Source organism: Liolophura sinensis, chromosome 1, assembly GCF_032854445.1.
Source record: "Liolophura sinensis isolate JHLJ2023 chromosome 1, CUHK_Ljap_v2, whole genome shotgun sequence".
NCBI classification, from domain to species: domain Eukaryota; kingdom Metazoa; phylum Mollusca; class Polyplacophora; order Chitonida; family Chitonidae; genus Liolophura; species Liolophura sinensis.
This window is the reverse complement of record NC_088295.1, coordinates 26,460,013-26,483,890: the sequence shown is the minus strand read 5'-3', so window position 1 is coordinate 26,483,890 and position 23,878 is coordinate 26,460,013. Positions and strand designations below refer to the sequence as shown.

Here is a 23,878-nt window from a genome sequence, read left to right as displayed (position 1 = left end):
CTTTCATGCTGTAATGTCTAACTAGTGGTGAACAGAACATTATTTTTAAGCAATGAGACACTATAAACACAAATTCTAGAGACATAATAATAATAATAATCATAATAATACACGTATAAGATCAAAATAGAATGTCGCGGAAAAAAAATAACAGAAAAAAGTCAAAATAACACAGAAAATGCTTGTTGCAGCTTGAATATAGACAATAGCAAAATAGGTTGGCAGCTTCAACACTGCAGGGGGCCTCCGTGGCTCAGTCGGTTAAAGCGCTAGCGCAGCGTAATGACCCAGGAGTCTCTCACCAATGCGGTCGCTGTGAGTTCAAGTCCAGCTCATGCTGGCTTCCTCTCCGGCCGTACGTGAGAAGGTCTGTCAGCAACCTGCGGATGGTCGTGGGTTTCCACCGCCGTCGTATAAGTGAAATATTCTTGAGTACGGCGTAAAAACACCAATCAAAAAAAAAAAAAAAAAAAAAAATCAACACTGCAGCACAATCTACAATTTCAAGGATTAAGTTCAGTAATTGATCACTGTCAGCTCAGAAAAAAATATTTGGACCCTTTAACTAAAAATGAATTATTTTATCACAATGATTGATTTTCATGCCCTAAAATATGTTAGAGAGAGAGTATAAGACATGCATAAGAAAGCACAATGATTTTACTAATTACAGTAAAAGCAAGCATTACAAATATGCTTTAGTTATAATAACACTTAACAATTGCACATGGATGAAAAATGAAATGACTAAATTCAAATTAAAGTAAATGTACATGCAAATTAGGTTACAAATTGAACACAAACTTCTTTAGTACTATCCACACACTGTATCTTGTATTACCTAATGTATGTATATGTTACACTATAGAATAAATACTTCCAGCTAGTTCTTCGACATTTACCAGGTTATGGTGATATACAAGTTATATACCTTAACATATATTTGGATTTGGCATTATCTTTATTGGTAACATTTACATGCATTTCACAGAATAATGTACAATGTGCTTCATAGAGAGCTTCGTTTTTAACCAGGTGAAAGACAGAAGACTGTAAATTGTCAGAACGCATTCGAAAAAAGCTTACCCTTTTCATTCTATAATTTACATATGTTCATTACACATCCATACTTTGGCAGGCTTCAAAAATTTGTCACGTGCAATTACAGCTAGTACAATAAGGATAATTTTACAAGGAATCGATCGTCCTAAGTGGTGATTTCTTTAAGAAAACTACTAAAGCATCGTTGCAATGCCAGATGAGGTTCCAAACATCTGAAGGGAGAATTTAGGTCTGGCAGTCAGGAAAAAAAAAGATTTTTTTCAGAAGGATTACTCGGACTGATTTAATTGGCACGGTTTGCCCTTGTCAGCAGTATGTCAGCGTTATCACAGACTCTGTCCAATGACACGTCAGAGGAACAAAACTGAGCCTATGACAACATGCATGGCAAGACAGAGGCCCTTGTCAATAAGGCACACCTACACTAACTAGACGTCTGCTCCCAGCAGTACATGTACCCCGCTTTGTTTTATTTTTTTCCATCTCTAGAATGAATGAAAAATATGTCAGACATCTCAATTCATTTGGCATTTCACTTATGATTTGAAGGTGTTCAGTTCCATCTACTTATTGTAAGAAAGCTAATCAGGTCAGTTCTTCTGAAACAGGAGGTAGAAAAGCTTATTTTTGTTTTCTATAAATTTATAACAGTTGGTTATATGGTTATGAAACATTTTTTTGTCTATTTATGACTCTTCTGAATATACTTCTAATTCAGAAGAGCTAAAGCTCTGCAACCCGACGAAGGATATATGAAATGAGTGCCAAGACAAAGCTGACAGGTGCCATACCAAGGCTATTCACTGCAAACATATTTAGTGTTGACCTTCAGTTTCATGATTTCACTATTAGTACTATTCAAGCCTACCAATATCTACATGAACATAATTGCATCATATATTTGTGTCTTATTCAGAAATTGTTTTAAAACATAATTAATATTTTAATTTTAATGCCCATTATAATTCAGAAGTGTGTGTTTCCAACCTAATAAATGTTTGATGCAACGAAAAGTTTATAATTTAAACTACGTGATGGAACAGCTTGGATAGGTATAAATCAATAAACATGCAGTTTGCAAAATGTATTATGAATATGCAACTTTGGATGGGAGTAAAGAGCAGTGTGATATATGTAGAAAGAAGTTGATAAAATTCAAGCTTCATAGCTTAATCAACAGTTGACCATATCACATGAACCATACAACACATATCACAGCTACATGCTAAGACATGTTGCTTCTATACATTATCTGACTGGTCTGAATGACAGGATTGGGTAGACTAGTTTAGAAGATGCAGACAAGCAAATGCAATTATTAAACGGTTCCATCTGCTTATGACACACTGTATATTGGCTGAATATTTGGCACGTCTACATATTTTTTTTTTTTTTAAATTTACACAGCATTTTTACAAAACAATGATTACCTGCTATCCACTGTAAGAAGTGTTGTTTTCTTGCTAATAAATGCCCAGTAATTTATATTCTATAAATTGTTTACCTCATGGAAGGCCACTGTGATGAATATTTCTGCTTATGAGTAGTGAGTAACCAATGGAAAACAATACTGAGTTATGGCCCACCACCAAGATAGGCACAGTGCTGTTGTGATGTTATCCAAGAGAAGATAACTCAGTGATATAGCCCATTGACTTACATCACTGAGTTACCCACCCTTTTGACAACATGCAGTTGGCATTTGAATGTTTCACAGAAACAAGATTCACTGTTGTTTTGTATGGATTTTAGATTCTAAAGGTTTCACACATGCAGCTGAAAAGCTGCTACTGGTATTTATTATAGCATGTTAAGCTGAGATCAGTAGGGGACATACCACATGCTTACCAGCTATCCTACCACATCTGGAACGGGTACAACTTCAGAATTGTATTTCACCAATTTATCAATCATTAGTAATATTCACTGATTTTCCATCAAATTGTATCAAGCCTATATTTAAAGTTTAAACGTTTAGTGAAAGACCATTTCAAGTTTATATCATAGTGTAATACAATAGTGACATCTAAATCAATGAAATAATATTAAATTTCACCAAGTCTCAGCAATGTAGACGTACCTGGGACCAGATTAATACCAAAATAATGACATTCTATTGCACTCAGGTTTTTTAATATTTTACTAAGTCAACATACTACATGTATATTCTGTGGAAACTGATTATAAATAATTGAAGTGTGGCCTTAATACTGCTGTTAAATGAGGTAAGAGAAACAATACACTTACAGCTGTCAGCATTTTGAGAAAATGCCTCTTAATAACTTATATTCTTAAACTCTTGTTGGTTTTGGTGACTAATTTTTGTGCAATCCATGATGTACTGAAATGGTAAAAAACATATTTGATCCAAAAAGCATTGTGAAAATGTTTCTACTTTGAATTCTTATTTGATTATAGAAGCATTGTGAAAATGTTTCTACCTTGAATTCTATTTTCAGTTCCTACGTCTTATTATTCTTCGTGTTGTGTTACATGCAGACCTATGAACGCTGAACAGTTTACAAGGGAACAAATATATTAAAATGTAACTTGTTGAAAATCCATGAAAAACAAATCCATGTTGAGTGAATGCAGGTAAAGCTTACAGGGTACACAGATGTGCAGTGTTGTAAAAGCTAAGTGCACAGCTGTTTGTATGTGATACTGTACAATGGCTACCAGCATTACTATTACCCTACCATTCTCTTTAATATCTCTTTAACGACAATGAAAAGATTCCAACAGCTTAATTACAATGGTGTACCACACTTGTACATGAAATGTACAAATCTAAATACATTAATGCCAAAATACATAACCAATGTATACATGAAGTGTGTGGGTCTAAGTAAGTACCGGTACATGTATGTATATAGTCTAACATCAATACTGCATCAGCTTTAGCCAAAACTAATGCTAAATTGTTGTCTCCTTTCCACGAGCAATCTTAATACAGACTACATGTACATACACTTAGTGTAACAGGTAGGATCCAAAAACAGGGGAGAAAAATTCTTTGTAATAGCACCAAGAAACAAACTGTCAATAACACAGTGGGCAGGTTACACCTTTCTTTGGTCAGAATGCATGCTTTTACCATGTACGCATAACAGTACATATATTATATACAACTTCAAGTGAACTAAGTTACATTTAAGACAATACATCAATGTATTTTGTATCATGTTTATGCACTGCAACAATTCTACCCCAACAAAACATACAAGCACCGTATTATGCAGGCATTTCTGAGCAATGCTCAAAACAAGTAATCACAGAGTTCTCTCCCCTTGCCCAACCTAACTTTACCGTAATTCCTAAACCTTTTCGCATATGACAAAGCAACTTTCAATGCAATTTATACAAATGTTAAATTGACAACAATTTACCGTGCTACGAAGACATGGGGTTGGTATAAAAGACATTGCCCTATTTAATATGAATTTAAACTCCTATAACATGACTGCTTAAGCAATGACAAACTATCATGAAATGTTAATAAATATGATACCTCATGCCAGTACATGCATTTATATGTGAATGGCAGACACATCACTTACTAGTTTTGTATTACAAGTACACAGATTCCAGTCTATTAGCTTATATGTAATGGGTACACCCTGTCAAGTATCTGCACATAAATAGATGTACTTATGTGTAGGTGTTAAATTAGCCTATGCATCAGATGTACATTTCAATGACGTACTGCATATATGTTCATGAACTAATGTCTAAATATTAAAGGAATTTTGGTATGCATTTTGCTATACTGTTCGTATACATAGATATGTATACATTTACATGTATGTATGTATGTATGATATGATATATATATATATATATATATATATGGTATTAAATATGGAAAGATTGCACAAATATCTGCTCAGAAACAAAAGTATAAACATAACTAATGCACAAATATATTAATGTTGTCCAAAACTAGTATACTGGGCCATTACAGTTTTCATGCAACAAGATTTGAAGTAGAACTAAATCACATTTGTCCTTTTGTGTGATACTGACTCCCTCCACTCAATGGTATTTGATTTATTTATCTGATTGGTGTCTTACACTGTACTAAGAATATTTCACTTATACTGGGGCGGCCAGCATTATGGTGGGAGGAAACCGGGCATAGCCCGGGGTCCACTCAATGGTAAATTTGTCACACAACATCAACAATCAGGAATACACAGTGATGTAATGAACATCCATTTCACCACGGCTATTCTTCAACTGATATGGTCAGTGTAGATACCAAATGCAGGATTACATATGCGTAAGAAAATGAAAGCTTTGACATAGTTCCTAATCAATATGTAAACAAGAAAACTTCTTATCAGGCTTCATAATTATGTATGCACAATGTGTTGAAGAGAGCTCAATATTAATGACTAGGATTTACATATAAATGAATATCAATAAGTTAATAGCACTTTGAAAGAACATTGGATTAAAAATTTGCAGCAGTTCAAAATATAATAAGTCCATCTGCTCTGGAGTAAAGTATGCTCCACACAAAATGAGCAAGTCCATGTCTTAGAAAAAATTTGTCCTCATTCTCGTTTTGAAAAAATATGGAGTTTTACAAAAAACTAGAGACTGTTATTAGATAATGTTTGTGGGAATTCCGTGGTGCCCAAGAGCTCATGGAAAGCTGCCTAGGTGTGTGGTTTTAGGCAAACTCTGGTTTGAAGTATAAGTAGTGGATCATTCGGTGGGGGAGGGGTAGTTTGGGAAGGTTGGCCATCCCGAACTGCTGGAGTATGGTAATGCGACACAGATTCTGTAGCGTGTTCTCTACAGGTAGCTTGTACACCTGGACGTGGTCAAGCTGTGGAGAATCCTGGTCATTCAACACTAATGCCATCCGACTGCCACAGAAGGAAAATGCAGGCATGTAGTTACGCAGGCAAGAGTGCTGGCCGCAGATATAGCGACGAAACTGGATACAGTGCAGGGTGTCTCCTGTATCGGCGCTGAACACATAGATACTGCAGTCCAGCGGCTGCTGGCGTCGCGATTTCTTCTCACGACATTGACACGTTGCTGACTGTGAGACCAAGATGGCAAAGATAATGAATCCATCCTTAGAGTAGAACAGATCTCTGACCAGCATCTGAAGACTGGCATAACTGGACTCCACCACGCCAGGTGTAGTCGCAATGGCCTCCCAAGTGTCCGTTCTCACCAGACTTAGACTCTGCTCCTCCCCGGCTTTGTAACTCGTCACTGCCAAACGCTTGGAACTGAACCGAGGGTCAAAGGCAAAATGAGTCTCCTGATAGGCCAGATCAATTTCCCTTATCAAAGCCTTGGATTTGAGATCGTAAAGTTGGAAGACGAAAGGGTTACCACGAGACTTCAGCTGCGGAAGTTTAATCAAGCATTTTGACTCGTCTGGACTGATTTTCCCCAACAGCGCTTCATTGACGAACTCTGCAGGCTGCTTGCCAAAGATTCCCATGAACTTATTGGTCTCCAAGTTTATGACTCCAAACTGTGTCATGAGATTGCGCACAAGATGTAGCACTACAATGCTGTTATGGTAACAAAGCACACTTTTCACGTGAAAGTTTTGAATTGAGGATAACTGGGCAGGAATATGATTGTACTCAAAATGTTCTGCCATCTTGGTGAACTTGCTCTTCCTTCTGAAGCTAAACACAGAACTTGACTTGTTGATATTAATGATGCCCTGTCTAGAGGTACAAAATGCAGGGCTACAGTCTTTATAAATAATGCCATTGCAAACAGAAAAGTTCTCAGAGAATCCAGCTGCATCTGGAACATAGCAGGACAAACTTTATACATACAAAAAACCCCCCAAAAAACAGATAAATTCACATCTTTTGATCTGCATACTAAGTAAGTGAGATACAATTATTTATCTCTTATATTCTTTATTAGATGCTTTAAAAGTACAGCTAGATCTGACAGCAGAAATGGCAGAAAAAAATCAAAATGCTTGGTTGTGTACCCATCCTGATATGTACATCTCTTCTAAGGTTGTTCCTATTAAACAGATTCACTTACCTGAATGGCCAACTCTCCACTGATCAAGAGAACACTGGTGTAACAGAGACCAAGGCCTGGCCAATAAGGCTCTTCTGTTCACATTGGCGACGATTGCACTTGTTCCCATCAAACTGTAGCTGCCAGGTTTGCTCTCTTCTGCACCCATTCTTACATCAACATAAGATTTACCTGCAAGTAAAGATATACTTACATTTATTATTAATGATACATATTGCCAAATAAAGTTCATAATAGTTCAAAATATATACATTTACATTCCTATATAATGTACCTGACTAAAATCACGACAGGAATATGTGGTTGTTACCAACCATCTAAAAACAATCTTAACAAAGATAGTTTCTCAGTCTGATATTAAGAAGTGCAACAGTGTGTAAACTTTATCTTACAGACAGTTCTCCTATTACACACAAAAGCACCAAATACAAGAAAATATCTTATTTCAACACTCTTTAATACATATTTGTAGTCACATGTATGTTACATATTATTTCCTTTGACACTATTGTTCAATGTACAGAACAAACTTGCACTTTGTTTTGATTGCATATGCACGTATATTAAATGAAGATGTATGTGCGATGTGGCAGATGAAAAAGCTCAGGCTGTAACTAGAAATCCTAATACACTTTGTTTGGTGTCAATTAGCAAAAGAGTAGTCATTTATTTATTTATTTATTTGATTGGTGTTTTACGCCGTACTCAAGAATATTTCACTTATATGACGGCTGCCAGCATTATGGTGGGTGGAAAACGGGCAGAGCCCAGGGGAAACCCATGACCATCCGCAGGTTGCAGGCAGACCTTCCCACGTACGTCCAGAGAGGAAGCCAGCATGAGCTGGACTTGAACTCACACCGACCGCATTGGTGAGAGGTTCTTGGGTCATTACGCTGTGCTAGTGTGCTAACAACTGAGCCACAGAGGCCCCGAATAGTCATTTAGTTCAGGTCAGTTCAGTAGACAGAGGAGGTACATGCCATCTATCCCTTCAGTATCCGTGGAGATATAGTTTTATAGAGACATATTATGCCGACAGATGTAGTATACCAGTATATAGACTTGTATGTAAATATCACATCACAGGTATACCATAACTGTCAAGCTTGCAAAGTCATCATTTTAATTCACAGTTATATGTTGTTTGTATAGGAGTGATCCTACTGACCCTACAAGAGCAAATCTGAGGTTTGTACTCCTGGTAATGTTTCCTGGTATTTTTAATTTCAGCTTATCTTCACATCAGTTTGTAATTTAAAAAAATGCACTGTTCCTAAGCCTGCAGCCATTTTCTCTTATAACTCACCCTAAGGCTTTTATGTCATGTTACATCTTACAAAGAGTACCTTCAGGACTGTCTATTAATTGGAAATTTCGATGGGATGTTCCGAAGTTACTTCCCAGGATAAATACGGGCCAGTGGGTACAGGCTGATTAGACACATAAAATTTCTACACAACATCAGTATACTCTCAACAAAGCTTTGTTTTCATTACAGGGTAGAAATAAAAGAAAATATTTTGAATAAACACATTACTAATTAGGTTGCAGTAAATTTGGCTGTTTTAAAGAATGACTTCCCCTTCACATGGCCATGCTGTTGACACCATACAGAGAACTATAAACACTCTGTGCTCTAATTCAAAACATCAAAACCATCAAGAAAAAAAAATCATGCTTCCTGCCTGAGTCTTAAAATAATCCTGCAGCTCTATATAGTGTCCTTGAATGATTTTTCCTGATAACATTTCTGCCAGTATCAAATCAACTGAATTCTATTCATCCATACTACAGTCACAGTAAAAGTCACACAGATGAAGGAATGAGTGAGTGAGTACTTGGGATTTAACGTCGTACTTAACAATTTTTCAGTCATATGACGACGAAGGAGTCCTTAGAGTGTGTGTAATGTGCCTCCTTGCTGCAGGGCAGATTTCCACCACTCTTTTATCTAGTGCTGCTTCACTGAGACGACTTAACGAAGGCAAGTAAGCCACCCCACCCGAGCCATTATACTGATACCGGTTAACCAGTCGTCACACTATCCCCTTCATGCTGAACACCCAGCGAGGAAGCTGCAACTTCCTCTTTCAAAATCTTAGGTGTGACTCGACCCAGATTTGACCGTGGATCTACCACTCCCAAAGCAGAAGCTCTACCAACTGTGCAAATGGGGCCAGCACCATACAGATGAAGGTTGCTTGTTTGATGTTTGAATGATGAGTTGGCTGGACTGAGTAATTCACTTTCCCCATGAGTAGATAATATCAAAGATATGCTTAGATTCTTTCATGGCAAATCTGGAGTGTACAAATCAACCGTATGCTTCTCCAAGCGATAAACTTTCATTCTGGTTTTGGATTAGTAAATGTGCACATGTAGCTTGATGTTAACTGAATGTTTTTGTTTGCTTTGTTTTGTTTGTAACAAAGTGATCAGCTCTGTACACAGCATGTACTATTCCTGATTATGGGTAACATTACACCTGTTGTCATGCTTTACCGAGTCAAAACCTGCTGAAAAATAACATCTCTTTATCTAAGCCCTTTTATGTCTTCATTTGAGTAGCCTGACTGTGTTACTTCCAAGAAATAAGGAATGCACTGCAGGAAAATATTTTTTAGACATCTCTATCACTTCTGCATGTACACAGCATACAACATGAACTACTGATCAAAGCTCTTACTTAACTAGACTGAAGAGCATGAACATCAGTGTGCTTTTATCTGCCAACTCAGAATAGAGAGCTCTTGAAAACCATACACTATTGGCAGATGATCATGCGTATTGTATATCAGCAACATGTCCACTGATCTACATTGGTAGAAGCCTCTGTGGCATGACTTTGGTAATCTCTCAGGAAAACGATCTGGCATCTTTTAACACTGTCAGTGTACAGCCTGACAAATTAATCCGCTGAATGTTTCAGTATTTCTGAAGTTTCTTTAAAAGAAAAAAAAAAGATTATTTATTCTTTCTGTGTTTTAATTCCTCAGCAATATTTGAAATGACCTCTCTTTTAATGACCAAAAACATGTACATGTAGGCATAAAGTTATTTGTGAAACATGATCTTGCTATTAAAATCTACCATTGTTATGGTAATGTCATGTTGACAAATTCTTCTGCCAAAATGACCAGTATGAAGTTCTTTTGTTGTGTTTAACTGAATCTAAAAAACATTATCCACATAAGTGTACATGCAACTAACCAAAAAATGACAGGTATGACTTAGGGCTGCTAACAATCACTGATACCGTCTTCAATACGCAATGATCATGACTTACAGACTGTTGATATGCTAGGATATTAAACACATTGCCAAATGTCTGTAGGGGACCCCCACCAGACTGAAGTACTGGTAAATATTAGGCAATCATCAAAAAAAAGTTCATTGGGCATAACCTGCAAGACCAACCCTTCAAACATGTGCCTACTTTCAAGTTTTAACTGGGATTTATATTTTCTTCTCAAACTGTTATTTCTATAAATTACATATCATAGGCTAGATTTAAAAAAAAAAAACAAGCAAAGAGTTCCCTACTAACCTCAGAATCCGGGTATGTTCTTCAAAAGCTTTTTAAGAATGGCCTTGTTACTGTAATTTCCAGAAAAGAAAAAAAATAGACTCTTCACTTTTATGACAGATTTCCTGCAGCTAGCTGGCCTGGCAGTATACACATGTACTGGATCTAGTGCCTGAAGGCATGTCTTGGAAAGGTAGCTCACATTCTGCTATGTTATGTTTAAGTAGAGGGAAGGCAATACACCAGCTGGCACAGCTCCATCAGTAAGGTGCTGCTAACACTTCCCACTATCTCCTCATCTGTCACCAGTATCACCTTTTTTGTCGCCACACCAATTAAGATTCTTCTTTTATTGATTTACCAGAACGCCCGACGAACCAATATTAAGCCCTGCCGTCAGGACATATGTAGATCTGCTTGTCCACCTGAGGTTGACAAAATCCTATTCCTACAACAGATTCCTTTCTCCATCCTTCTCATCATGCGAGTCTAGACATCAGCATTTCTACTTATATCATGATTTATTAAAGACGCAAGCAAACCCCTATATCTTTATATCTGTAACAGCTAGCAACACAGTATACACAAATGAAAAAGACAACTGCTTCCCATACCCTTGCCCTCACAGCCAAGTAAAATGTCAGACTTGACTAGAATAAATGTCAGTGCACAAGGACCCAACTCACACTTCTAAGAAAGCCAGACTGTGAGTGGTAATCTGTTTAACCTAGAGCTAACAAACAGCACACTTCAATACTAACTCAATTTCGCTCTGTCCTGTCAAGGTGCAGAGAATTCAAGGCTCCCCCACCCCCCTGCAAACGGGAAGGTTACATGAATTCTTATACGATGCTCTATACATGGTAATAAGAAACTGCGGATTGATATACTGTACATATAATTACATCAAAAGCTATTAGGGAAACATTGTGTTCAATGTGTTTTGTATTTATTTATCTGAAGGAGATTTAATGCCATACACAAAACACAATTCATTTATACACTTAAGTGGACAAAAGATTTAAACCACAACATTTTGTCCACAACATCTTTGGTAAGTGACAAACTGCTTGACTTAAAGCCGCAGCTCATCCAGTAGTAGCTGGAGTTGAAGACACAACCTCACTAACCAAGGATCTACAGGCTTCAGATATAGAGGAATGAGTACCGTAAAAACATAAAATTTATTCAATATTATTCACGCCTGATTAGAAAACAAACCATATTTTCTATGTAATTGTATTCCAACTGAACCTAGTGTCAAAACAATACTGGCAAAATACAACAGGAATGTTTCGGATTGAGGACAACTGGACAGAAATTTGAACTAAACTTGTGTGTAAACTGTATGTACCACCACTGAGTTACATAACCTTGGATTCTTTCTGATCGTCTTGTGCTGGTAGTAGGTACACATATGGGCATTACACAATGGTTCCCTGTTGCATGCATAAAACACGACAGGCAAATCTGACAAGCTTCTCTCAATAGAGACGTCAATATTCACAATTACATGCCAAGGCCCAAAATCTTTAATATAGCTTTATAGAGCCTTTGATCAAGGCATCACAGGCAACGCAGGTATGTGACATAAAAGCCTCTAACATATATAATACGGGACAAAACACACGTAAACTTGAAGCAGACACTGGCATAATGACTCAGCCATTGCAGCTTTCAACCCAGTTTCCATGGAGATGAAGTATATTGATGTTGTGAAGTAGCAGTAAATTTCTGTTTTTGTCTTTTGACCAGTCTGCTTCCTGTCCATGGGGAAATATGACCAGCTGCAGTGACTGGGCTATGATAGTACGCAAGATACAGTTCCAAATCTAAACCCCAATCAGCGTTCCTATAAACAAGAGCTAACGGTACATATGGCAATATACGAGTTGATGCACAAACTCTTCAGTTTCCTTCATCATGATCTATGGCCGCTTACACTTAAGACAGTGAACATTAATTACAGCACTGTTACAGGATACTGTTTCTTGCCACACTGAACAATGGTCCCTGAAAATCTTCTTACACTCAAATGTATGAAGTTCACAAATCAACAGAGAAAATAATTGTAAAATGAGAAGAAAAAAATAACGTATCAACCAAACTACTAAACAGTTTCTGAGGGGGAACTCTTAGCTGGAATATTATTTTCACATGATATAACCTCACCACTTAAAATTCACAAATTTGTTTGAGAAAACCTGTACAATAGTCTGTACAATCTCTTTTAGCCTTTACATTGTTAACATACAATATTTCCATGTTATATGCCACCGTATATATAGTTATCACAGAGGTTAAACTATGTATGTATTTCATTTTCCACTGGTGTTTTATGCTGCTCTCAACAACCAGGCCATCAAGAATGTAAATTTTGTATTTACATGTATTGGGTGGGCATAAAAATATAGGCCATACTTTGACACTCAATATCTCCGAAACCCTCTTACATCAGCTTCTAAAAATTTACACACTCAAAAGCCATCATACTTTCATCCTTTAAGATTTCTGTTCATGGGACCAAAATCAAAACAGAGTCAAAAACGCATGTTTCAGACATTTGAAAAATCTCGTTCTACTTGAAAAGGTGATCAACTGGTCCTCCATCATCTTGTTAGACGACGCTCAAACGTTTCTTCCATGAACTGATTGGGTCCCGAATCTCCTTAAGAGTAATTTATTTTCAGCAGTCCTTGATGCATGCTTTTATTTCATCCTCAGTGAATTTTTTTGTGCGACCCTCATAGGTCGATGATAGGTGATGCATTGGTGGTCACCGGAACATGCGTTTTTGAGGCTATGTTTTCATTTTAACCCTGTGCGCAGACTATTCAAGCTCTGACCTTGAAAAGTGGTCAGTATATTAACAAAATCATGCCATTTGAATGTCTAAATCATGAAAGGGTTTGAACAAAGGATAATGGAACAATGCAGCATCAAAGTAGGGTCCATTTTTTTTTTAATGCCAACCTAATAAATTATTGAACTGTCCAAGAATATTATTACTAACAGAATCCTGGCAAATATTTATAAAAGCAAATTATGTTTAAGAAAGAAACCAAACATTTTTAGAACTAAATAATGTTAAAATCTATGCAAAACTGTGCACATGTACATGTAGGTGGAATGATTATACAGGTTTCATCACTATTTAATATACATACTTCTACCTGGGATCTTAATTTAGTCATAAATGAAACATTTCACGTGTATCAATGACCCACATGAAAGACCAGTATATTGGCTTGATTAGTACCAAAGACCCCCCTCCCCCTCCAACCCTTGGACGTTTAGACACTTGTACTTGATAGACAGTTGTACAATTATTTACATAGGTGCTATAAATGAGGTGTGAGCTTGTATGTTTATCTCCAGCTTATCAGAGGCTGTTAGAGAAGCTGAGACATATATGTACAGGTATGAACTCAGTTAATCCCCATCTGGGCTATTAACATATCACATTCATCCAGTACCTGTCAGGTTCAAGGCAATACCTCTGGGACAACATTCACACAACACAGTCGCTCACCGCAAAACTTCATTAACCCGCTGAACACTTTTATATCTAACTAGACAAGATTTATGTTATTATTTCATGATGCATGCCATTTTGATAGCATCGACAAGCAAGGATTCCTGTTAGAGGCATGAGAACATCTGCCCCAAATGATCCACAGGTATCTCATACGACTTACTTGTATTAAAAACACCTGCATCATGTATTTTCTGTTTTGACCTTATATGCATCTAATAAAAATAATACTTCATTTATATAATGTCAACCATTATATAAACACCGTTATAAAATTTACAAATCTCAGTATGCAAAGCTAATTTGAAATCATCAGGAGCTAAATTCAAGCATAATAAATGACAGCAACAACCTGAAGTCTTCTCTCAATGCAAAGGCAGCTGTCCTTAATAATACGACATAATGTGTCACATGGACATGGCTCATACACCAAAGATACATGTATAATTCTATAAGATCTCAAGAATATAACCAACTTTAGGCACAACGGTATAATGCCTCTGAAGTTTGCATGATACACTACTAGCCATTTCACTGTACCTGTGTATTGTTGGATTCTAATACACATACATGCACATCAGCTCTTGTGGAATGTCTGATACTTCACTTCATCTAATCCTGACATGTACATGGCCAACACTGACCGAGTGTTTTTATGTACAGAGATATGAGTATAAAATCCTTTCAAATGGCCCCAGAATTCTGACATCACCACGTCACATATACAACAAGACTACATGTATACACCATGATGTACATCATTCCATTCCATAGATACATGATGTACATGTACATGGAGGCACACGTCAAGCAGACTGTTAGTTCTACACCAATAACCATGTCATGATATTCTGTTCCATGGGACAGGGTGTAACAATATATGTCATAAAAGCGTCAACAACTGCACACACTCTACATTATTACATAATCATCGGACACTGCGCTGTGCGTACGTGAATGACGACCAGGATCGCCAATGCTGGATATCAGCCCTAACATGTCAAACCTGTGCACCAGCATTATTTACATGTATCTGACATACCCATAATTATTGGCAACAACAGCGCAGAAACTCGTAACAGTACTAAAAGGTGATATAAAGTTAAACAGACTGGTATTATTTTTACAAGGACACCTCCCCAAGCTATTGACTATTTTCAGTTAAAGATACATGTATATATAGATGAAAGCAATAATGGGTATTCACGGATAATAAGTAACCAACTTCAACCCACTACAATGAATTATATTTACATGCATAAATATATGTTTTAATCAAAACATTATAGATCATGATGTCAGAATAAACGGCTGTTTGTGACTGGTTAGAAAATTCCACAACATTTATGCATCTACATGTTAGTTTAATTTGTGCTGAATGGTTGATTAACTGAGTGGAACATCATCATTTCCAACCATTTTTCACCTATATGACAGCATTCAGGTTTATTGGTGGAGGAAACTGGAGCACTTGGAGTGGACTATAAAACTGCTGCTCTTTGCTAGCTACCTGACAAAATTCTTGACCTAAAACCACTGTGAAACCACTGTGAAACCAGTGAGGGCTGGAATGGAAGACATCGGTCATGGGCCTGATAGTTGCAGCAAGTTGGCACTTTAACCATCTGAGTCTACAAGATCTCACTATCTATTCTTCGCGGAAAAATCCAATGTAACAAAATAATTCACAAATCGACAGAAATTTTTCTTCAGGATACTGTTGTTTCTCTTTTGTAACATAGATATACAATATATGTAATAGCAATACCTACCATGTGAAACTGACGGTTATTATGACCCATTTAAGTCTGGCAGCCCGTCTGACACAGAACACTGCATGTATCCGTGCTAAACACACCAACTAATTTGTACAGCTTACCCCTCTCTCAGCCCACATACCTCTGCATGGTAGACAACTCTAGCTTTAATTCAGAGCACCTGCTCATCACAGACATTCATTGTACTTGCCATCAAAAACCATCATCTGCACTAGATATCAGCTTCATCCCTCGCAGACTCCACATGTTTATCTGCTGTAGGCACATTTATGTCATCATTTAATTCTCCACTGACAGGCGTCTCTGTTCAACACAACCAACACCTTTCCTCAACATGTCAAATACTTAAAATGTTAACATTCCTTTGAAAAATGTGGCTGGAATTGTTCATTTTAACCTACATCATCAGACATCACAAGGACAACCAACAGAAAATCAACAACAGCGTACATATTTATATTTGACAGCTTGAGGGGCATTCTGCATTTAAGTCAACCCAGTAAAAATCTACCACTACTGGACCTCAAAAATAATAGGGGCAGGAGAGTTACACGACTCAGGTTCAAAACCTACCTTACCTTTTTGATAAGTGACCAGGCTTGCAACCAGCAATGTCCACCATTTTTCAGAGAAAAATCAAACTTTTTTTAGAATTTGCTGATTTTCAAATTATGTATCACTTGGGAAATTCATGTTACCCTTCATAAATATAGTTTCTTTACAGACTTTCAAGTCAGCTACTTGTTGACATTCAGCATTCACTGGTTAATTTGTTTGACATTTCTTAATAGGACTTTAGCAACATTTCTTAGTCTAGAGAGAAAAAGATTTTACAATTCATTGTTTGATTTATTTATTTATTTATTTGATTGGTGTTTATTACCGTATTCAAGAATATTTCACTTATACAACAACAGCTATCATTATAGTGGGAGGAAACCCGTCACAGTCCGGGGGAAACCCATGACCATCCACAGGTTGGTGTCCGACCTTCCCACATATGGACAGTTCACTGAAGGACGCTATTTGAGGTTTTATATCTATATGCAACATTCTATGGTGTTCTGTATGTGAAGATATACCTTCTATAACTGACATTTCAAGCATCCAAACAACAACTGTATCCTTCAACTTCACGGGCTCTAACACCTTCAACCGTCACCTTTTTCGGCCAATATGTTTGCTGTTATACTAAAATTTCATAATTCTGGCTATCGTTGTATAGGTGAAATATTCTTGAGTTTTAGTGCTTCAAATGATCTCCAAATTTTTACATTCCTGAATATTCTGGTCCTTCAAGCTTTTCAATCTTTCAAGTGGTAGATTAAAAAAAAACAAAACAAAACACAGTTTTATTTTAAATGAGGTGCCTGATGCAATAATGGTTTCTCCATCTATTTTGTTTGGTTTCCTCCACCCATAAATCAAAAACATATCTGTAATCTACATACACTGTATGTATACATGAACATGGAGTGAGCTAGCAAATCAAGACTGGCATTATTTATAAAAGACACTGGACAAAGACATCATCTTTTCAGGCAAAAGTCAGTTGTTTTAATTCTGTTTGATGTCAGCTGAATTATAGATTAGGATACCTGTGTAATACAGGTTCATAACACACATGTGTATGCATGTCTCAATTACGCTGACAAGACATCCCTTCTCGCAGTCTAAAATACTGCACACCGACTCAATAATTCAGCAAGTCCAACCTGACAGATGAAACTGAGAATGGTTAGCTAACAGCGACAGGGATATCAGGATACCTACAGCAGAGGACTTCATAGAGACACATGATGGGACTGGGGCTCAATGTGTCTCTGAACCACACTGACTTGCACATCAGTTCAAGTCTATATGGGATAATAATCAATGTCATTAGACTATGCATCAGGGAACAGGGTTTTCATATGCATGCTGTGGGGGAAACCTATACTGATGTATTGATGACATGTGAATTGTGTTTGTCTTGAAATGGATATGGTTGTCTCTATACCATATTCTTTAACTTCCTAGCTCACCATCAGAGCATCAGTTTTCAGGAATGTGATGGCTGTCAGAAAAGGTTAAATCTGCTAACCCTGACTCAGTAAGCCATATTGGTATATTCCATACAATCTGATAGTCAGGTATTTAAGATGGTGGATTCATCAAAACATTTTGAACTTTTCCTCAAACCAGAACCTACCAAATAGGAACATCCCAGTGTTGAGTGGCGAAAATAACTACGTGGGTAGAAATATGGTCATATTTGATGGGCCATGAATCAAGGAAAAGGGTAGAATGTTTCTCCAAAACTTCTATCTTGCTAGCCTATCTGGAATGGTAACATAGCTCACACAGGTAATTACATGCATCCTTTCATGAAACAAGCGTGATGCAAGCAACATGATTACCTGTCTGCAAGTTTTGCCAAAATATAACATGCCAGAATTGACATCAAATTACAGGGACAGAGTTGGGAAACCGCCATATATAACAAGTAGTACACGTTCAGATTTAATAGAATAGCACTCTTTAAATATGCCTAAATGGCCACCTGTAAACACTCAAATGGTTGAATGATTCATTTGTTCATTCAGTACTGAGACAGGAATATGACAACAGTGCCTAGGGCATATCAATAACTTGTCTGTCTGATAGTATCAATCCTGGGTTATTACAGCTATTACTATGGCTGTTGTAGCTGTTTCTGTGGAATACATCATTGATGTCGCAATTAAAAACTACTTAAATTTTTAACTGATCCCTTGGGCCTGAGGGAGATTATAATTTAAAGCCATTTTCACCACCTAAAGACAAGACTGAGATCTTTCTGTACTTTTACATGTTACAGTACATCCTACAGTGTATATTAAGAAATACAAAGTATTTGTTCCATGTATCTTTTACATATTGGCATCATTATTTAGAAATTTATTTATTTCATTTGGTATTTTATACCATACTCAAGATTATTTCTCTTATATGATGGCAGTTTGCTTTACGAGTGGAGGAAACTGGAGGTCCTGTGGTAAACCACTGACTTCTGGCAACCTGCTGACCAATTTTCCTACATGTTTAAAATTCAGAGAAAGAACATACGACTTGCATGAAATGAGAACATATTTCGTTTATCATTCACCACGTAATCAAGTTTAACTCTATGCAATGAGCAATATCAATATTTTATTTAAGTACACCATTATGTATAAATGCGCATGTTACCTGAGCATAAACTGGGTCAACTACAAGATGTGGTTACAGGGTGCATGTCACATAAATCACACTACTGTTCATACTGACAGTAATTATACACATCTGTATTAAGGGCAGGTCATGCCACCAAGCATAACAGGTATGTGCATATACAATATCTGTGTACATATACACATGTGCTTACCATGCAATATATTATGTTTATCTTGAGAAAAGGTTCAGCATTTTGAAAGGAGCTGGGCTTGTACATTTCTCTGGTCACGTACATGTATTTCACAATCAACGTGTGGGTGTATCAGAACCTCTTCACAGATCTAGTGGATGGCACTGTATTACCCAGGGAAAAACAAAACATCAACTAAGTATAAAATGACTACATACATGAGTAAAAAAAGCAGGAAATTGCATTAATTCATGAACAGACTTTCCTATATTATCCCCATTAACAAAATGGATCACTTCCCACTGATGTTCACACACATGTAATCCTTCCACAGCATATAATCTCCTGGTTATAATCCTGAAGAGGATCTATTTAGGTATTACACACTGCTGATGAAATATTTACAAATCCTGGTTCAATGTAAATTACACCTGTAGGATTAAGCCCACGCAAAACTGCCACAGTTTTTTGGCTGATATCCACATGACGTTAGCTGAGCATGCCTTTGGTTGCATTTACTGAGCTAGTAAAAGTCACAACTGTCATGACTAGTACTAAAACACCCTCAAATAAGGTCAACATAATAGGTAACATCCTTTATTATCCTCATGCCTCCGCTGAAGAGATCTATTCAGGTAAACTGGCCTATCAGTTGCGCACTTTCCACACCCACAGTCCTCGAGAGTCCGCTGTTTATTCAACTGGGAATTAACAGGAAGTAAGCTTTTACTTACCATTTTATTCACAGCAAATGACTTTACATTATATACCTTTCTAACTGTAGTGATATGTCACTGTGACTTACTTAAGGAACCTTTCTACAGTATCTCCACCTGTACAACCTCATACCACCAAACATATAAGCCGGTAATAATAACATAATAATAACGATTCTTCTCAAGTAACATGTTACAGAAATAATATAAATAACCCTACACATACTACTTACACAATTAAGAACAGAAAAATGTACCAAACCAAACCCATGCATCATAAAAAAGAATTACTGAACCTATACAGTACCCTGACTTGTGGCTGAGTCTTTGCAGACAGACAGTCTTTGCTATGTCTGGAAACCTGATATTCGTAGGCAGTGTGAAACTTACCTGAACATAACTGCTCTAATTGACCTTAGAAATCAAACAGGACTTAATTTACTTATTTTACCTGATTCTTACAGTTCTAATACTTTTAGAAAGATGTTTACTAGAAAGAAAAAAGTTTGAGTTTCAGAACTAGAAGTGATATTTTATGACATTCATTTGCTTTGGTTTAGATCATATCTGCCATAGGAAAAATTATCAATGAATTCACTTGGCGAATAGCTATATATGCTATATGGTCTAGAAAACGGAATTACAACCACTTGATGCCATTAAGCCTTGGTAACAATGTAACAAGTTTTTAAGCAAATATCCTCAACCATTCCAATTTTCCACAAAAGTACACCTATCTATGTACATATATGTCGGTGTGTATGTGAAGTGTTTCCCATACCTTTCGGTATGGGAATACCTCCTCAGGAAGACATAAAGACTGTCATCTTCATGAAGGTTCTGTCATCCCAATAATGAGCTATACATGTAAATTTACACCTGTGGGTAAACCTGGGTTACTTTTCATCAGCCAACCTCCTTTCAGATTGATCACAAGCCATGACTTTTTACTTAGCGTCATCAGCCCATACATCATTGCCTTGGCCCAGGTGATTTTACACAGGCTTTAGGAGCATACACTGCTTTCATATCACATTCCCTCCCACATGGTGCCCATCAGGTTGACAAAGGTTTGCAGTCACTCAAAGATCTGTGTCATGGAGACAGGACACATTAGGGAAAGTTTCAGTCTTTTAGGCCAGATTTCACCGGAACTCACCAGCTGTCATAGCAATTCATGTATAAAAGGTGAAGTTAAGGTCAGCACAACAAAACATCCGCTCTTCCCTAAGGCGTTCACTGGAACTTGCGTTAAGCAGAAAAAGCTCTGCTTAAAAACACATTTAGCTAATTTTTTTCTTAAGGCACACAACTTTCATTTTCAATTTAAAATTTTTTTTTGACCCATTAAGTCCAATGGGCCATCACTCAATCCCCATGAATTTATTTCAATGACATCTTCATCCACAGGGATGCCTCCATTGAGAAAGAGAAACAAGTTTTCCATCCTATTCAAGTCCGCTGGCATCTCAACTGACAGGTAGAAGTTCAAATCTACCTCATGCAAGTTTGTCTTTAGGTTTATATTATGATGTGATTCAGGTACATTCAGAAGTGAAAATGTTCTTCTTATGGTACTCATAAGTGTGCTTGACATCTTATGCGTCACTGTATCAGAATGTAAAACAATGATTATTCTGCATGATCATGGACAGTGCATGTGAACTAACACAGTTAACTATTCCACTAAAGGTTACCACTGTTCTGTTTTATTTATTTATCTGATTGGTGTTTTACGTTGTACTCAAGAATATTTCACTTATACCACGGCGGCCAGCATTATGGTGGGTGGAACAAGGGGAAACCCACGGCCATCCGCAGGTTGCTGGCAGACCTTGCCACATATGGCCGCAGAGGAACTGTACGTACTGTGCTGTACGTTCAATACTTAACTGCAATCAGTGTATTGCATAACACAGGTTTCCACTAATTTTAAACTTTCTGTGATTACCTGTTGACATGTGATTACCTGTTGACCTTACAAGGGAGCTATTTGCTGTTGGCTAATGTCTGAACTATCCACAATGATCACCTTGATACGAAACAGCTGAAACAAAGAGAGGATTTGAAGTGCCACACCTTAGATATGACACGAACCAAAAGGCATGACCTAATCTCATATGTGAATCGCACTATAGTACTACTGCACCAAAATCTGAGAGCCTTTACTGATGTGTCAAATAAACAGAAACATACAACCTAAAACTGACAGGTCAGTTTTGACACAACTCTACAACTGACTTGAAACAAAAAATAAGCTCTATCAAAGAGACAAATATGGTACAAGTATAACACTGAATAAAGTTTTATTGGTGTAAACCAATTAATGTAGCAGTGCCTGGTTGAGAGATAGAGAATTCAAGCATTATACAAACTAAGTCACAAGACTAATGACATTTTGTTTGGGCAAGGTTGTGGACTACAATTAATATGTAGGGGTTTTACTGAAATCAAAGAATTTAATGGTGAACTTGGTCTGCCTGAAACAAGTGAGTCCAAGCAGTGTCTTCTTTTCTGTACTAAATCATTGTTTCTGTACAGCTGTGTCCATAAAGCAAAGAGGTAGCATGATCACAATCACAAGCATTACAGCATAACAGCTGAGAATGATGCGTTTTCACACAGACAGGAACTGAGAAGAGAACGAATGCATTTATACACAGCAAGGAACTCAGCAGAGAATGATGCGTTTTTACACAGCCAGGAACTGAGCAGAGAATATTATGTCTTTACACAGCAAGGAACTGAGCAGAGAATATTATGTCTTTACACAGCAAGGAACTGAGCAGAGAATATTGTGTTTTTTCACAGCCAGAAATTGAACAGAGAATGATGTGTTTTTACACAGCAAGGAACTGTGAAGAGAATGATGTGTTTTTACACAGCCTGGAACTGAGCAGAGAATGATGTGCTTTTACACACCAAGGAACTCAGCAGGGAATATTATGTCTTTACACAGCCAGAAATTGAACAGAGAATGATGTGTTTTTACACAGCAAGGAACTGTGAAGAGAATGATGTGTTTTTACACAGCAAGGAATTGAGCAGAGAATAATGTATTTTTACACAGCCAGGAATTGAAGACAGAATGATGTGTTTTTACACAGCAAAGAACTGAGCAGAGAACATTGTGTTTTTACACAGCCAGGAATTGAACAGAGAATGATGCGTTTTTACACAGCAAAGGAACTGAGATGAGAATGATGTGTTTTTACACAGCAAGGAACTGAGAAGAGAATGATGTGCTTTTACACAGCAAAGGAACTGAGATGAGAATGATGTGTTTTTACACAGCAAGGAACTGAGAAGAGAATGATGTGCTTTTACACAGCAAAGGAACTGAGCAGAGAATTTTGTGTTTTTACACAGCCAGGAACTGAACAGAGAATGATGTGTTCTTAAACAATAAGGAACTAAGCAGAGAATAATGTATTTTTTTTTACACAATAACAAACTGGCCTGTGTAGGTGGGAATTGTTCACACAAATTCCCACATAAATTCCCAAACAGAACAAGTTAAAGCTTATGAAAGTCATCTAACTGGCCTTAAAACTCTCATTCCTGTGAGTTGAATTGTTTGAGCAGTAAGTCACACTTGCTCCTTCCTGGCAGTAGTCTCCCTCTTTAACCTCACTAAAATATGGCCATTCCTCTGCAGCTGGCATGACAGGGCTTGCCAAAGGCTCACAGAACCTTTCACAGAATGGAGAAATTATAGTGTAAGCCAACCCTTCAAGTCACAGCTACAATTTCACAAAGTAGACTTGTCGACTTTCTAATTGAATTGTTGGAAGTGGAACTTCTTTTACAGAATGCCAACCTCACCAAATTGCTGTCAATTTAAGGGCATTTACA

At 37.1% G+C, this 23,878-nt stretch overlaps 1 protein-coding gene across 4 annotated transcripts in view; it reads right to left on the bottom strand.

Annotated features, from left to right (window-relative positions):
* Positions 1-4,901: 4,901 nt before the first annotated feature.
* Positions 4,902-23,878, bottom strand: part of LOC135482167 (uncharacterized) — a 34,747-nt gene continuing 15,770 nt past the window's right edge. For 2 of the 4 annotated variants that reach the window (XM_064762026.1, XM_064762027.1), the window contains exons 3-4: positions 7,102-7,272; positions 4,902-6,849 (exon numbers count right to left, since the gene is read on the bottom strand). In XM_064762026.1, coding sequence (XP_064618096.1) covers positions 5,741-6,849; positions 7,102-7,249 — 1,257 coding nt within the window. In that variant the 5' untranslated portion in view covers positions 7,250-7,272 and the 3' untranslated portion in view covers positions 4,902-5,740. Of the gene's footprint in view, positions 6,850-7,101; positions 7,273-9,790; positions 10,183-14,705; positions 14,829-23,878 lie in introns of those variants that run through there. The other 2 variants (XM_064762025.1, XM_064762028.1) reach the window with 2 other exon arrangements.